General features: G+C 37.3%; 1 protein-coding gene across 1 annotated transcript in view; it reads right to left on the reverse strand.

Moving 5' to 3' along the window:
• The window catches only part of FREM2 (FRAS1 related extracellular matrix 2), a 221,278-nt gene that overhangs the window by 192,511 nt on the left and 10,193 nt on the right, over positions 1-18,574 (reverse strand). Inside the window, exon 2 of the mRNA XM_069064632.1 lies at positions 15,519-15,608. Within this exon, the coding sequence (XP_068920733.1) occupies positions 15,519-15,608 (90 nt within the window). The remainder of the gene's footprint in view (positions 1-15,518; positions 15,609-18,574) is intronic.

Consider the following 18,574-nt stretch of genomic DNA (forward strand, 5'->3'; position numbering starts at 1 on the left):
ATGAATTAAGAAGTATGACTGATGGGAAAGTATCTAGGCACTGAGAGGTTCAGTCACAGAACAGCAGCAAAAAAGGCTGGCCTGGGCCCAGATCCTTCATGCAGCTGTAACACTTGACACTGATGGTATGCCTGATGGCCCAGTTCTATGGCCAACAGTAAGCCTTGCTTTTTGAGGCTGCTTGCCCTGTGCCACATGAGAGTTCAAATGAGGTCAGTGCTGGCCAGTTGTCTCAATAAAAGGAATAAACAAAATTAAAAGCTCAGGTCTTCCTCCCTGCCATGCCAAGTGGGGCATATTTTCCAGTGTCTTTCCTAGGCTCATCAAAAATGTATGAGACTGTAGTTCTACTTTATAGCCTTAAAGAGAAATCTCACATAATAATTCCTAGCAAAGATGGGATCAGATTTGAAGCCGAAAGAGACCTTAGAGGTCATTTAAACCAAATCCCTTATTTTACATATGGGGAAACTGAGGCCAATTGGGTGACTTAATAAATGCCACATGGACAATATCAATTTCCAACCTATTTGTTAACTTGTTACTGCTTGCCTAGTACACCTCTTGTTTAAACTATTACAATGACTTCTTCATGGGTCTCCTTGCAACCAGCCTCTTTTCTTCTTTCATCCATGTGCCACACCATGCCAAATTAATATTCCAAAATATCAAAAGCATTTGTTTTCCAACTTCTTGTCCAGTGCAAATTTAGTGGTTTTTTATAATAGCTGGAGAAGCCTCTAGGCTCAATGTCTGGGTCATCTGGATTCAAGTCTTATCTTTGACAAGACTGACTACGTGACCCTGAGAAAATTCCTTCCGCTCATTGCCCTAGACAATTCCCCTAAAGTCTCTATAGTCTTGTTTTTAAGATCCCTATATTTTGCTTGCATAGAGATCATACTTACTGCTTTTCTTCTTCCAGACTATCCTGGATTTCAGCATATTTACATTCCTAATCTATTATTCTCTTTTTGGCTTCTTTGGAGAGACCACTACGGAGTCGTCTTTTTTTTTTATTATTCTAATTACTTCTGCTATGAAAACCATGAATTTTGCCATTTGCTTCCTATTAAATTCTCTCAAAATTGTTCTCCCTCAAACCATTCTAAAGTATCAAACTGTGACCTCTTGGGAATCAATAGGTTCTATGTTTCACCAGGTGTCGGTTCAATTTGCTTTGCTTTGTAATATTTTTGTAATCCCTTGGATGTTTTAGTAGTCCTCTTCCCCTCTAATTTTAGCATATTCATTATTGACTGATCTGCATGTGCTCTAGTTTTTTAACTCAATTTCACTTCTTTTAAAATCTTTGGTGGTTTTAGCTTTCTGCCTTTGTTCCCTGTTACTCATTCTCTGATTCCTCCACCTTTGAAAGTGGGTTTATCATGGGGCTGGAACTCAAAGCTGCCTCAGTTTCCTTCCATGTGTGGAATTTACTTTTCAGTGACCCCAGTTCATGCTCTAAATAGCATCTGAGGAGACAGGACCAGTCCCAGCTGAATTCCAGTCCCCTTTGTTTCAGCGCCCATGCTGAACTGCTGTCCCAATTTCATCTAATCTTTAGTTATGTGACTGGGCTGAATCAGTGGCATGTTTTCCATGGACTTTGTTGCAGGACAGGATGAGTATTCTGGGGAGAGTTTTTTCCTCTTGGGGGTCCTTAACTTTGGAGCTACTCTGAGGAGCAGAAAACATGATGCCTTTTCCTCCCCCATATCTCTCTAAAACAATTCTTTAAGACTATAAATTGAAGCATAGTTGCTGATCTTCACTGGTAATTTCCTTACCGGCTGCTTCCTATTTCAAAGGTTTGCAAAATGTTTTACAAATATTATCTCAGTTGAACAATGCTCGTTATTATCCTTATTTACAGAGAGGTTAAGTGACTTGCCCATAGATAGCAAGTGACAGAGGCAGGATTTGTACCTTTGTCTCCTGTCCCAAGTCCAGTACTGGATCCATTATACCACAATGCTATTCATTGCACTTTATAAAACTTTACTACCAAGTCCTCTTGCTTAAAAAAAAAGAACTTTGAAAAAATTCTCTCCCACTCATCTGCTCTTAGATTCAGAGTTAGCCAAGATGAACTAAGATTAGAGATGAAGTCCAGATCCTTCTTTTTATAGATGAGGAAATTGAGGTTCAGGGAATCAGAATCAAAGAATCATAAAATCACAGAATGGGAGTTGGAAGGGACTTTGGTGGCCATATAATTCAACCCATATGTCAAAGGAATCCCCATTATATTATAGTCAGTGAATGACATTCTAGTCTCTGCTTGAAGACCTCCAGGGAGGGAGAATCCATCTTTTCCTGAAGAAGCCCAAGTTACTTTTGGGCAACTCTATTTGCTTGAGGTTAAGTAAGGTCCTATGACTCCAAATTCAGTGAGTTTTGTTTTGTTTTGTTTTTAACTAAATCTCATTGTTTTCTCCCATTTGATCCATGAGGTGCTGTTAGTACTCAGAGTTAGGGCATTAATATTTCTTTGATATTTAAATTGTAGATATTTTACAAGGTCTATAAGCAAACAAGATGTACATTCAAGATACATAAATATAAATGAGAGGTAATCTCGAGGAAAAGGCACTAGCAATGGGAGAAAATTGGGAAAGATCTCTTTCAGAAGAACAAAACTGAACTGCATCATGAAGAAAATTAGGAGGAAGAGGTGAGGTGAGAAAGCATTCTGGGAATGGGGGACATTAGTGAAAAGGGAGAGAGTTGGTATTTAGAATGTTACGTTTGAGAAAGAGTAAGATGGTAGGTATTACTAGATTGAAATATATGAAGGGAAGCAATGTATGAGAAGAGAGGAAAGGACTGAAGGGGCCAGATTGTGAAGGACTTCTCAATTCTACTGCAAATGCATTTAAAGAAATAAGAATGATGTCTTCCCAGAATTTAGCTTGAAAGTTTAAAAACTGAAGAGATTTAGTCAACATATTTCTTGGTGCCACTAAGGTTTTAATTAATGATAGACTTGAGAAATTCTCTTAAAAATGCTGATGTTTCCCTGAAAATGGTATAAATGAACTTTTCCTAGGGATGGAAAATGACCATTTATAAAGATCCTAGGGCCCTCTCTGTGTGATTTTAGAATTAGGGGGAAAATTCTCAAAAATATTGAACCTCAATATTTTTCCAGTTCCTCCTTGCTCTAACCTGGGATGAAATCTTAATTCCAATGTGAAATGATTCCATATTCTTCACTAATCTTCCAAACTTCTTTAATTCTTTTGTAATATGACATTCCAGGAGTTCTTATCTAACACAACTTAGGGAAACACACTTTTACCATGTATTTGGCTAATCCAGAAGCACCAAATGAAACTTTCTGGTGTATGAGAGAAAAAACAAACAAACAAACAGTCCTGACTTGCTAAAAAGGCTTCATTTAAAAGATTTACTATGATGATAGATTGCTGCAGGTCCTGAAAGAATTCTACAATTGTCCCAGGAACAATCTTCTACCTTAGACCCTCATTTAAACTACCTTCCTCTTCATCACTAATTTAATGTTTTCTAAGATGTTCAATACATTTTGAGAAGAAAAAACAACTTAACACAAATGTAATAATAAAGGCATTGATTGTCACTTTAAAAATCAAGTATATTTAAAACAAAGCACCTTAAGATGAGGTAAGAATTTCCTGGAAGACCCTGCCCTCTGCTTCAGCTATAATCAAGGTCTACCACCACCCACTTACAAAACTCTAGCTCTTCCTCATTATAAAGTTCTGGGTTTGTTATTAGATGGCAGAAATAGAGATAGAAAACCAACAAATTATGATCAGATAAAGGAGTTTCAGAGTTCATGTACATGTATTTGGGGCTATGGAAAGATTAAAGGTATGATATCTTTGTGTATGGCTGGGGGGGGGGTGGAGGAGTAGGTTATGGGAAACGAGTAGGTTGAGGACTGGCAGGTTAGGGCACCGGAGAAAGTATAAATGTGTATGAGGACCCTAGTATTAGGTCAAGAGTTGAGGAGGAGAGAAAAATTGTGAGGCAGGTGCTGAACTCATTGAGGATGGAAAAAGAGTGTCCTAGAAGTCTGTAGACAATTGCTGCCAGGATTTTCATTGGGAGGTAGATATGGCCTGTATGACCTCAAAGGAGGAGAGATTACTGAGTGATGGGGTGGAGGGGAAGGGAAGGAGGTTTGGAAGTGACTATATAGCTTTCCTGAATGGCCATGCAGCCCCTATTTTAGCAGCAGGTAGTGGAAGCACTGGCTTGGAAGGGTCTGCAGCTGTGACATCTTTGTCATTGTCATGGTAGTCCCTCCATTCTCCCAAGGTGGGTTCGTGCACCATGACTGCAGAGATGTGAACCCTCATGGAGATCTGACTGGTGCAAATGCAGGAAAACCTGGGTCTGGTGGGGGACACCCTCTACCTGGTCCTGAATTTTCTGGGTTTGTTCTAGTCAGGTGCCTATGGGTTGCACTGACTACAGCTGCTGAGGGTCACCTAGCTGGCCTCCTTGTGCCTCCTGGGTGCTGCCTCTTTTCCAATCCAGCTGTTTGCAGGCCAATGTGTGCTGCCTATACCTATTCCGTCTATACCTTCAGACTACCCTGGGCTGGGAGTTGGTCATGGGATGTACTTTGGGTCACATGTTTCTTGGAATTTTCTATCCTGGAGGCCAAGGCCCTGGGCTGGGGTGTGTCAAGTTCATTGCTCTGACCCTGGTCTTTCTGCTGGTGGAGCTTATAATGCAGGAGGACTGAAGAAAGTGTGTGGACCAGTCTGCCAGCTTTCTTAAGATCTTGTACCTCAAGAGGCAGTGCTCACCTGCTCTCTGGACCCTGCTACAAGGTTCTACCTTAACCCTGGGGAGTGAGGGTGGGAGGCACAGTGTGTGTGTGTGTGTGTGAGAGAGAGAGAGAGAGAGAGAGAGAGAGAGAGAGAGGCTATGTATATGTATATACATATATACATATAGGTATACCCCCAGTTCAGCCTATTATATAAAATATGAGTTATACCCATGCTTATTGTATATATGTGATATATAATCTATGTACACATGTATATTACACATGTATTATATGTATATATACACATATATAATTGTTCTGATTTTCTAACTCATTGAATTGTCTGATCCAGTAATTATTGTTCAAAGCCCTTCCAAAGTTTACATCAAATATATCACAAAAGGGTGTGTGTGTGTGTGCGTGTGTGTGCATGTGTCTGCAAGGGGGAGAAACACTAAGAATGAAAAGTATGGAAGGAACCCCCAAATACTACTTCTAAATTCTTACTAAATTCCTGCTATGATGTACTAAGTGGAATCCATTTGGCCCCATGATTAGACAATAGAGTGCTCACTGCTAGAAGAGTTTATGAGCTAGGAAAAATGTATTGTTGTGCCTAGAGTGAAGCAAGCCAGTAGGCAAAATGGGAATTGTGGAGAAAGGTAATTATAAAAGGAACAATTTCTTCATTTTCCTCCCAAATGTTTGGTTTTGTTATTGAATTCCTATTATTTCTGAAGTACTGGGTGAGATGTTTGGAGATAAATAGAAAAAAAAGGATGATATAGTTCCTGTCCTTTAGGGGTTTCTAATCTATTCAAGAAAAAGCAAGCTCCTATTGAACTGCAGGTCAGAGGCCTCAGCCTTTCTTCTGCTTATAAGCCTTGCTTCATTGGCTCCGTCAGCTGGTTTGTCCCCTACACAACCTCTCCTCCTGATTACCATTGCTCGTGCCCAGGTTTTAAATGCCAAGGATGAGGCAGGGGTTTCTTACTGTCTCTGAATTCAGGATACACTACTTTTATAATTTTTTAAAAATGTCCATTCCTTTAAAGAAAATTAGAAGGTGCTAGAGAGCAGGTACTAAAAAAAGTGTCCTTAAGGAGCTGGAGTCAAGAGACCCGGGTTTGAATTCTAAGGAATCAAAGTTCTAGAATTAGAGTCCATCTCACTGTGTTGGAGGTGCACAAACTTCAACACCTTCATTTTATCAATAAAGAAAAAGGTACATGGCAGCTAAGCAATTAAACCAAAGTTACACAGCCAGTACCTGTCAGAGGTGGGATTATTTGAACCCGTAAGCTCTGACTCTGGAGCCTAATACTCTTTCCCTTTTACTACCCTGGCTCCCACTTTAGATACTTACTAGTTTTATCATTATTCACTAGTTACTGAACCTTTCAGAGCCTCAGTATTCTAATCTACCAGATGGATGCAATGGTCAATCAACAAATACTAAAGATTGACTATGTGCCTGACACTATACTAAGACAAGATTACAAAGACAAAAATAACGTTTCTTTTCTCAAGAGTTATACTTTTAAGAATTTCAGAAGAAGTTAATGCCTTCATCTCAGAGGAAAGAATTTCTAATGGTGCAGGTATTATGTAAATTGATAAGGGAGATATTTTGGGTAGGGGAGGTTTTCCTGGTACCCCTCAAATGATCTCATACTCTAGGGATGGAGTAGAGATAACCTCATATTCCATACAGGTAAGGCCAAGCCTCTTCTGAGGGATGTTATAGTAGCATTTTTCTTTCAAAAATATTATAGTCATATACCCTTTGACCCAGCAATACCACTACTCGGTCTATTTCCAAAGATGATTAGGGAATAAGGAAAAGAACCTATTTGTTCTAACGTATTTATAGTAGCTCTCTTTGTGGTAGCAAAGAACAGGAAATTACAGGGATGTCCATCATTGAGGAATGCCTGAACAAGTTGTGGTATATGGCTGTGATGGAATACTACTATCCTATAAGAAATGATTAGCTCAATGATCTTAGAAAAACATGGAAAGACTTGCATGAAATAATGAGGAGCAAATGAGCAGAACCAAGAGAATGTTGCACACAATAACAGCAATATTGTTATTTAAGAATGATTTTGAGAAGGGTTAGCGCAGTGAATAGAGCACCGACCCTGGAGTCGGGGGGACCTGAGTTCAGATCCGGCCTCAAACACTTGACACATTTACTGGCTGTGTGACTTTGGGCAGGTCACTTGACCCCAATTGCCCTCTAAAAAGCAAAAAAAAAAAAGAATGATTTTGAGTAAATAACTTATTTTGACTCTTATAAATATCCAAATTAACTATAAAAGGCATATAAAGGAAGATACTGTTTGCATTCAGAGAAAGAACTAATAAATAGAAATATGTATAGAAAAATTTTACATGTATACACCTATTTGTGTCTAATGGTAGCCATTTCTAGGGTAGCAGTGGGGGGTTAAGGAAAAAGAAGGAAAAAAAGGAATTTATATGATAATTTTGTTATATTCTTGAAAGGAATAGCAATTTGTACACAGTAGATTTACAGTTTCATGGGCAATCATCTTTTATACTGTACTATGTTATAAAAATACTTTTTATTCTGTAAATTGAAAATAAAATATTTTTGAAAAATATGGTTAGTTCTATCAAAAACTTGGAAAGTTTTCAAATAGTTCAATCCCCATGACATCCCCATTTCCCAATAAGTTAAGAGGAGTGAATTATAAGACTTTAAAAAGAGTTTCCTGTAGACTAATTCCCCCATCTTCTCCACCTTATTAAGAAATTTCATTTTTTCAGGGTTTGCACTAGAAACAAGGGGGAAAAAAAGAATGAGCAAGCAGGGTTGAAACAGTAGAAAGGGAAGTATGTAGTGAAAATCCTCTCATGAGAAGTAGTGATAAAAGAAGGCACCCCTCCAAACACTGAGTACTAACTCATGAAATTCATTAAGCTGAGAAGTATTCAGGGTGAATTTATAAATATGACAAGCCATGTGTTAAGGCCAAAACAAAAAAAGCTAGGAATAATAGAGGTGCAAATTCCTGCTTTCATTTTATTCTCAGGACATCCATCTTCCAAACAGACACCAAAATAATATTCCTAAAGCACAAGTCTGACCTCATCAGTCCATTGCTAACAAATTTTCCATGGTTCTCTATTCCCTCTGGGACAAAGTGCAACTCCTCTGTTCTATATTTAAAGCCCTTCGTAGACTTGCCCCATCTACCTTTAAGGAACGAACTATAGGTATACACACACATATGTATATAATTTCCTTAAGCTATTTAAAACTTAAACTGCACCAAAACTTGTGTGTGCATATTGTCCCAAAAGTCTTAGTGCAGTTTAAGCTTTTTTTTTTTTTTTCCTTTTTTAAAGCTTAATGTAGTTATACAGAATTGTAACAGGAGGATAGTTGGGTTTTGTCTCTGATACTTTGTTTAAAAATAGATTTTAATATTTAAAATTTTATTTTATATTATTTAAAGTTTAAATTTTAATAAGCTTAAAAAAGGCAGTATATAGGCATATATGTATATATCTATGTGGATTTGTATGTATACATCTAAATGCATATCTGTATACATACATATATAACATATGCATACATATATACTTGCAAATATGTTCATCTTTGTGTGTATACATATTCCCTTTCATTCATTCTAGCCAAACTGGCCTCCTCTGCATTCCATCTTCTCCATTCATGCCTTTATACAAGTTGCTGCTCATACATGGAATGCACTCTCATTTCACCCCATCTCTTAGACTTTCTACCTTCCTTTAACACTTATCTTACTTGCCTTTCCTGATGTAGCTAGCTATTAGCGTTTGCCAGCTCCTTTCTTAAATATTGTTGTATAACTTAATTATATAGTTCTCCCCAGTATCTCCCTGTGGGAAATAAGTTCCCAGAGGGCAGGAACCATTTCTCCTTTTGCCTTGGTTTTCCAAAATCTAGTACAGTATCTTAGACATAGCAGATGCTTTATAAATGTCTGATTCTAACTGAATCTTCAACTTTCTGAAAATGAAAAAAAGGAAACAGCGAAACATTCCTTAATGAGATTTTTAGTGATAACTAGAAGGACCGTGAATTGTTGAACTTTTTCCAGTATCAGTGTTATCATCTTGTTTGACCATGAATGTGACAGCATTTCTACATTCTCAATTTATATTACAAAGCATGCAGTTTGCTACAGGGTAACAAATACAAAGACCATAACATCAACCCACATCCTAGTAAATTCCATTTTGCATAATTGTTAATATTTTAAAAGGATGAAGGGGAAATTTATTATTTGCAGTTCTACCACCTCAAAATGATCTTGCTCTAAAGTAAAGCAGAAATTCCAGAGCTTCTCTTTTCTGATTTTTCACCTACATGTCAAGTGACTCCTTCTTGGTCTCCCTTTCTGCATTGTCATCCAAGTCATGCCCGTTAACTTGGTGGCCCCCAAGCTCTGTCCTATGTCTACTTCTCTTTTCCGTCTATACTACTTTGTTTGGTGGTCTCCTAAGCATCCCTGGATTCCATGATCATTTCTATGCAGCTGATTCTTGGTTCTATTTATCCAGCCCTAATGTCTCTCCTGACATACAGTCACACAACTCTTACTGCCTATTGGACATCTCAAACTGGATTTCCTATAAACATCTTAAACTCAACATAATCAAAACTGAACTCATTCTTTTACTTCCCAAATGCTCTCCATTTACAAATTTTTTTTATTGTTATGCTGTTGAGGGTACCAACAATCTCCCAGTCATCCAGGTTTGCACCCAAGTTGACAGCAATAGCCCTCAGTTCTTCACACTATAGGACTCGTTGCCAAGTCCTGTTGATTCTACCTTTGCAATGTCTCCCACATGTGCTTTCTTTTCTCCTCTGACACTGTCACCACTCTTGTGTGGGCCCTCACCTTCTCATGGCTGGTCTATGGCAATAACCTTTTGGTTTGTTTCATTGCCTCAAACTTCTCTTCACTCCAGTTCATCCAACACTCATTTATCAAAGTGATCTTCCTAAAGTCAAGTTCTAACCATTCACCTCTTCCTTCCCATTTAATAAACTCTAGGGACTCCCTATTCACCTCCATAATCAAATGTAAGATCTTTCTTCTAACTTTTAAAGCCCTTCATGGTCACTTTCCTTCCTCCCTTTCTAAGTCTTCTTCCACTTTGTTCATTGTCACATATTCTGAGATCCAGTGACACTGGACTCCTTGCTTTTTCTCACACAAGGCACTCCATTTCTGCTCCCCACTTCCCACATATGCTTGGTATATTTTCACCAGCAGTTCCCAATGCCTGAAATTCTCTTCCTTCTTTTTGTACCCTACCTCGGGTACAAAAAGCAAGAAGCCTTTCCAAGTTGTCCTTAATCTCAGTGTCTTTCCTCTAATTGTCTCCAATTTATCCTGTATGAATCTGTATGTAGCTATCTGTATGTTGGACTCCCATTGGACTGAGAGATCCTTGAGCACAGAACAGTCTAATGTGAAACTGTTTTGCCTTTCAATGAATTCCCCGTGCTTAGTACAGTCCCTGGCACGTTGCAGATACTTAATGATTGTTGATGATTAAACTCTCCTGATAAAACAGTTAGCAATAATATGCTATCTTTGGTAGCTAACTAACCATTTCTTTTTTTATCTTTTTGGAGGGCAACTGGGGTTAAGTAACTTGCCCAAGGTTACACGGCTGGTTTATTTTTGTGTGGGTGTTAATTGTCTTAGGCCGGAACCAAACTCGGGTCCTCCTGACTCCAGGGGCTGGCTGCTTTACTCACTGCGCCACCTAGCCGCCCTTTTTTTTCCCTTTTTTTTGGAGGGCAATTGGGGTTAAGAGACTTGCCCAAGGTCACATGGCTATTTTTTGTGTTAAGTGTCTGAGGCCAGACTTGAACCCAGGTCCTCCTGACTCCAAGGCTGGTGCTCTATTCACTGCGCCACCTAGCCACCCCTCTTACTAACCATTTCTATTCCCTGTTCTGAAGTTCCACAAGTGACTTTGAGGAATTATTGGCTAGTGTAAGTACCTTAAACAATTCAGATGCCATCATATTTTAGTGGGAAGAAGGTGGCTTAGGAACCAGAGCTAGCTTCTAACTGGAGCACTGCTACTAAAAGGGACATCATACAAATTATTCAGCTTTTCTCTGCTTCAGTTTCTTATCAACCAGTTAGTCAATAAACTGGGATTTAAAAAAAAGGTAAAAGATAGTTCCTGCTATCCAGAAGCTCAGAGTCTAATGGGAGAGATAACATGCAAACAACTATGTACAAAGAAGTGATATACAGGATAAACTGGAATTTTAAAAAGGGGGAAGACAGTAGAATTAAGGAGGAATGGGAAAGACTTCCTGTAGAATGTGGGATTTTAAGACAGAGAAACCAGGAGGTGGAAATAAGGAGGGAGACCATTCGAGGCATGAGGGATAGTCAGTGAAAATGTCCATAGTCAGGATATGGGAGTGTGTTGTTTAAGCATTATCCTGGAGGCCAGAGTCAGGGAACTGCAAAATGTAAGAAGACTTTGAAGGGAATGGTGGTGAGAGGGCCATGTTATAAAGGACTTTAAAAACAAACAAAGCCTTATATGTTTGATCCTGGAAATGAGATGGAGCCTCTGGAGTTTACTGAGTTGAGAGGTGACATGATCAGACTTGCATTTTAAGAAGATCCCTTTGACAATTGAATTTAAGATGGACTGGAGTCAGTAAAGAGGCTTGTGGGAAGGACACCACCCAGCAGGCTATTGCTGTCAAACTGAGACAAGAAGATATTCAACTCCTCACCCTTACATAACTGCCACCTGGTATTCAGTCAGTTACCAAGTCTTGAAACTTGGGCTCAGTCATTTAGTCATGTCTGAATCTTTGTGTCTTTCTTGACAAATGTAATGGAGTAGCTTCCTTCTCCAGTCAATTATACATCATCAATATCCCTTACATCAAACCATTCTTCTCTACTCACACCCAAACTCCCCTCATCATCTCCTGCCTGACTATGTATGGCAATGGCTTCCTAAATATTTTCTTTGAACCCAATCCAGTTTTTTCCCCTCTTGGATTCATCCTCCACACAAGGCCAGATTGATATCCCTAAAAATCTCGATCACATAACTCCTTTGCTTAAGAATCTTAGTGACTTCCCACTGCTGTTAGCATAAAATACAAGAGCTTTCATTTGGTATTTAAGGTCTTCCTCTAGCTGGCTCCAGCCTGTCTTCCAGACTCTTTAGATGTTATTCACACTCAAGCACTCTGTAGTTCATCCAAACTAGCCAACTCACATTGCTCCCTATATATAACATTCCATCTTACACCTCTGAACCTGGAATGCTTTCCTGCCTCTGATTCCAAGAGTTGAAGGTAATCATCCTATTATTTTAATCTCTAGTCTTTAAGGGCAGGCATATGGATGAAACTCAAGTTGTTTCTATCTCTTCTATTCTCCTAATTCTCTTCCACATTTTCCTCTGGTCATGTTTTACTCTTGAGCTTCCAGAAAGGCATGTCCTGAATGCCTTACTTGCAAGTCTTCTAGGTATTCTATTAATACTGCAATAATCTTAGAAGGTAACTGTTTAGCCAGAAAAACAAGTGCTCTTCTTTTCAATCTTGTTGACTTGGGGAAGGACCTGATAGAATGGGTTGAATATTAAATTAGGAATAAAGACCTCTTAATTCCAAAATCAACTACACTATCTATTTACTTCCTGATGATTAAATATAGGAAATGTTTTCTCCGACTTCACAATGATTCAGTGACGTAGATTTACTACTAAGATTTTAAGTAAAGCAGTATATGAATTAAATCATTATATATGATTAGAGATAAGCTGAATCTACTACTTAAATTCACTATTCCAGATGGTACACACAGCAGGGGCCTTAAAAATAAAGACTTCAAAAGGTATCTTAATTATACATTCAGAAAAAGCTCTCACCCTTACTGTATGGAATGTGTTGCTAAATTTAGAGATACAAAATGTTCACGTTTCAATCCACAAGAGATATTCTTAATTATAGTGTGTCTCAACCAAAATAATTGTCAGTATTACTAGAGCTTAAATGTAGCATAGTAACACAAGGTTTCTCATTCCTGGATCCTATCTCCTTTACTATGTCTTTAGCATGTTTTCCCCCATTATATTAGATACAGTTTTATAGTAGCTATTGAAAGACATCCTGAACTGCACTCTTGCTTTACAGAGGGGCTGGGAAATCCTGAAACAGTATTTCTGCCATTAAAACTTCCTGTGTTTCTCTAATATATTTACTGTCTTTGTTTGATTCAGCCCCATTCATACTTTTCATTAAGAGTCCTCCATACATTTGACAACAGAATCAGATCTTAAATCAGGTTTCAAAGACTAGCTAGATGGCAGAGTGAATAGAGCACTGGACTTGGAATCAGGAAGATTCATCTTGCTGAGTTCAAATCTGACCTGAGACACTTACTAGCTGTGTGACCCTCGGCAAATCACTTAACTCTCTTTGCTTGAGGATCCTCATCTGTAGAATGATCTGGAGAAGGGAATGGCAAATCACTCCAGTATCTTTGTCAAGAAAACCCCAAATGGGATCGTGAAGAATCACATATCACTGAAACAGTTCATCATCATCATCATCAACAACAACAACAACAAACAACAACAGAGTTTCAAAGAAGATAGCTCCCCATGGTATGAGGTTGTGCAAATGTTTGGGGATTTTCAATGCAATACAAAATCCTGAGAAATAAAAATCATAGCAAAAACAACTGTCTGTCTTTAGGGTCCTTAATGTGTTAATTCTTACATGGAGAATTGGCCTCACCCCAGGGACACTGAAACATATGATACTCGGCTGATATTTGGTCAAAACCTACCTGAGCCCCACAACCAATGTTTTGAAATCTGTGGAGTGGAGGGAAATATCAAGCAATACTCTGAGGTTTTTTTTTTCCTTCTCATGTGAAACTATAGTTGCTAAAGAGGTTGATGGAATATTTTAGCATTCATTCCCAACAGACAACTCTTAGTATCCCAGCCATATTTCTATCATTTCCAAATATAAATCCACCATCTTCAGCTGGTCATTCTTCATTAAATATTTTGAAATCATGTATGACTCTTTGTTTTGTACAGTCTGAATGAAGGCTAAAACTTTAAGGTAAATGCCACCCTGTCATCCATTTAAAGAATGTGTAAAATAATATGATCCCTGGAATTTATGGTTTTATTTTAAGAATGAAAAAGGAAAATAATAAAAACCACATTGCAATGACTCTGATAAATTATTCCCATTTTCTTTTATAACAATTTATATGCAACTTTGGAGGGAAAAAGCCTTAAAATGTCACAAAAATTTCTTCCAAGAAAACTTGTCATCAGGAGTCCCTAATTTAGTTCTTGGCTTTTGGATGCTACATGAATTCAAATTGTTTTAGGGTCCATTACTGAAATGCGCGTGTAAGGGCACTTTCAGGTGAGTAGTGAAAGCTAAGTCAAAATAATAAGTTAGAAAATACCTGAAGTTGGTTTCAGTTTCAGACTTTATTTCATACCATGATCCCATTTCTTAATTACATGACCTTGCTAGAGAAGGCTAACCCAGTAGAGAAATATAAGTATAATTTGATTACTATAGAAATGAAAGAGCTGGATTCATTTTGATTGTGGGAGGTAAAAGGAACATAATATGTGAATATAAATCAATATTAATATGCTGATAGTATATATATAGATGGACTTATTTGGTTGATAGATTTATTGAGTGCTTGGCACATATTTAGCAGCCTTCATGACTTAAGTGCTTTGGATCTTTTTAGGTATGGCTATCTGATAAGATCTCTTTGAATAATTATTTTAGGTTACAAATTGTTGTGGGGCAGGTAAGAAGCATAAGTAGTATAGCTATAGATATAGATACAGATGACATAATGGAATATCTCTAAAAATAACATAATACACTAATATGTCATTATTTTTCACATGATTTCTTCTTTCTCCTCTTCAAGTTTATTGTAGTTATTGCCTCTCTTTCCCCAAATGTTTTCCTGCCCCTACCCTTGCCACTCAGTTCTTGAAATTGCATTTCATTTTGAAGAGGAAGAGAATAGCAATGTTTTTATTTTATCTTCTCTGTTACAGGAAAAGGATAGAACAAGACAGGTAACAGCAAGGATAAGAGGGCAAGTTATTAGTCAGAACCTTTGGATGGGTGAGGGCAATAGCAATATGTGGAAAAGGAGATTTTTATCTGGGCCAGCTATATGTAGCACCCTTGCTTAGACCTATATTTTGAGAAACACTGCCTTAGACTGGAACCATTAACATTGAAGAAAAACAAAATGCTGTTTCAACTGTCTAATATAAATCATAAATTGTTAATAATACTCAGGAAGAAGAAATAAAATTTACATTTATTTTGGCTTCTATTACTGATATCTTGGTAACAACTACTATAAACAAATTTATGAAAATAAAAATGGCATCTGAGTTTTTTAAAGTAGAATTTTCTCTTCCATATTTTACAAATTATGTAATTAATTCAAAGGGATAAATCACTTTTCCTTTCAGCATAATATGATTGTGTTGGTTCCAGAAAAATCATGACATCTTTTTAAAAAATATTGCTTATACAAAATACCAAGCCTTCATTGTAGCAAAATAAGAGAAATTTGAAACTATAAGCAGCTATTAAATAAGGCATTGAACATCTGTTTCCATTCATTAGAATGTGGAACACAGTACTTACCACCATCTTCCACTGTAAAGTAGAAACTATCACTTGTGGCATTAGCCCCTTCTCTTAAGACATAGCATATTTTCATGTCATCAATGTCAGCTGGAAAAAAATAACAAAAGAATAAAATGACTTTTTAAAATTGGAAAAAAATGCAGACTATGTAACAGGTATTAACCTGTGCCCTCCCCCACCCCATCCCTTTTTACTCACTCAGATGTAAAAAAATGCTTATCTAACATGCCCATGCCTGAATCCATTCTTAGATATAGAACTCTGAAGAGGGAAAAATCCTCTAGACTTCCTAACCAAGTATCATATTGTTATCTCGTCTTCCAGCAGCTGACTTACATTATACTGGGGTAAGTTGAGTGCAGCTAAAGAAACTAAAGAGATCAGAGACGCAGCAGATGTCAGGCCTAGCTAAAAATGTGAGGCACTAGAAGAGCTCACATCTGGTGTCCTTTTACCTCTGTCTTCCCTCTCTTGGCACACTGAGTCCCTGGGTATACATTCTCTGTCTCATTCCTCAATTTTCCTTCGTTTAATTCTATTAAATTTAAATAATTTACAAAGTATCTCTGTGATAGCTTTGAGGAAGATGGAAAGATAACTAAGAGAGAATCCCTATCTTTAAGGAGCTTCCTTGTTCCGTTGTTTCTACTGACTTATTTTTCCCAGTGATGGTGTACTTACTGGCAATGAAATTGACCAAGTAACATTCTCTTCTACCATTGTAATCCCCACCATAAACCGCTATTTGTTTCAGGCAAGTCAGATGGTAGCTATCTCTAAGACTACATGAAAAACAAGTCATCACTAAAAATAGATGCAATGATAGTCCAATATTTTCCCCAATAAGCATGTCAGGGTTTTCTCCTTTCCTTTAATACAATTATAAGTGTTCACCTAAGGGGAAATATATACACAGATACACTTTACTAATGCTCGCAAGAATACAAATTCAATATTGTATAGAGATTGTAGGGGGTGTGATTTATGTAGGTGCAATCTTCCATGAATGGATCTTTAGATTATCCTTCTAAGGGCCATGCTATGTCAGTAAAATAGGACAATGTTTACACTACAGAGGTTTAAAGGAGTGGTCTTTTTAAAAGGCTTATTAGGCTAACTACTGCCAATTACATATGGACATTCTGGTGATGAGTTATTACCTATGAAATACCTAAGCTCTTTACATAAGTTGCTCCATAAAAATAAGATGTCATCTAGCAGGGTACATCAATATGAAATCAGACTTTGTTCCATCATGTAAATTCAAGCTATAGATTTCTTTGTAAATTCACTCTTTTCAACATATGGTAGCATGCCTACTTTTAATTAAATTAAACTAGGACCAATATAACTTAAATGGCAACTGAGTTTATGATATAGACCTAAAACAAGATGCCAACATCCCCATCTTATACTGAATTCGTACAGAAAAAAGTTCAAATCTTTCACTTTGTCAAAGTGTCTCAAAGACACTAAGCCAGAATTTGCTCATGTCTATGATACTCCTGTTTGACACAACTTCCAAAGTAATTTAGGACTGGAGGAAGAATCTGGTTTAGTACTCATTATTTTGTATGTGCTGTTGTGGAAAAGAGAGATTCCTTTTCTGCAAAATGAAGATCCAATACAAGAGGCTTGGAAATAGATTTTTTTAAGGTAATGAAAAATCCTATCTATAGAATGTCTGGGGCTAGTGTTATTAGTTGAGCCCTCAAATCCCTTCCAACTGAGTAAAGTCATAGACAATTCAAGGCTAGGAGGGAAAAAAAGAAATGACAGGTCAGCTAGCATCAATTCTAGTCCTCTTTTGTCACTGAATCACATTTGATTCTTGGCCTTAGCAGGAAAGTAGTATGATAGAACCTCATTTCAACTGCTAAGGAGCCCCCACTGACTGGACACTCACTCTGACAAGTCTTAACTTATCTTTTGGTAGAAAATTGCACTCCGCTCTGACCACATAGCTAAATAACTCAAAATCAAGGTAACTTCTGACCAGATGTTAGGATCCTTGGGTTAGTTTTTCCCTTCCTCTCATAATTTTAAAGAAAATTTGGTAGATTGACAAAGACAAGATTATAATCTTCTGCAAGAAGAGCATGAAAAACCTCCTTACTGAAACAAAGTTCTGCATCATTGTTTCCTAAGAAAGAAGCAAAGCCTTTAGGAGTATATTCCCTCCCACCCCCCAAAAAAACAAAGCACTAGCTCAAAACTGATTTTTAATATTTCTTTAGAGAACAGAAAGAGCAAAGAGAAAAGGACCTATTTGTACAAAAATATTTAAAATCAGCTCTATTTTTGGTGGCTAAGAAATGGAAATTGAAAGGATGCCCATCAATTGGGGAATAGCTGAACAAGTTGTGGTATATGATTGTCATGGAATATTACTTTGCTATAAAAATTATGAGCAGATAGATTTCATAAAAACCTGGAAAAACTCACTTGAACAGATATAGAGTGAAGTGAGCAGAACCAGGAGAACATTGTACAAAGTAACAGCAAGACTGTATGATAAACAACTGTGAATGACTTTGTTATTCCCAGCAGCACAATCCAAGACAACCCCAAAGGAATCATAATGAAAAGTGCTATCCATCTCCAGAGAAAGAACTGATGGAGTCTGAATATAGACCAAAGCATACTATTTTATTGTTTTTTTTTTCTTTTTTTGTTTGAGTTTCCTTCCACAAAATGACTAATCTGGAAATATGTTTTATATGCTTGCACATTTACTTCCTATATTAGATTGCTTAGTGCCTCGGAGAGAAGAGAAGGAAGGGAGGGAGGGAGAGAAAGAATTTGAAGCTCAAAACTTTAAAAAAGAATGTTAAAATTGTTTTTATGTGTAATTAGAGAAAATAAAATAAAAAAGTCTAGTATCCAGGTTTTTTATCTCAGAGAAGGAAAACCATTAATTATAGCAGTCTTATTCTACAAGTATCCCAAAAAATATTTAATAAAGATTATGAAGGAAATTCTTTGGGTGTATTCATACCTTAACCTACACACACACACACACACACACACACACACACACACACACACACACA

This window comes from Petaurus breviceps, unplaced genomic scaffold, assembly GCF_028583685.1.
Source record: "Petaurus breviceps papuanus isolate PSGF00001 unplaced genomic scaffold, PetGlider_PUasm1.0 90639, whole genome shotgun sequence".
Classification (NCBI taxonomy): Eukaryota; Metazoa; Chordata; class Mammalia; order Diprotodontia; family Petauridae; genus Petaurus; species Petaurus breviceps.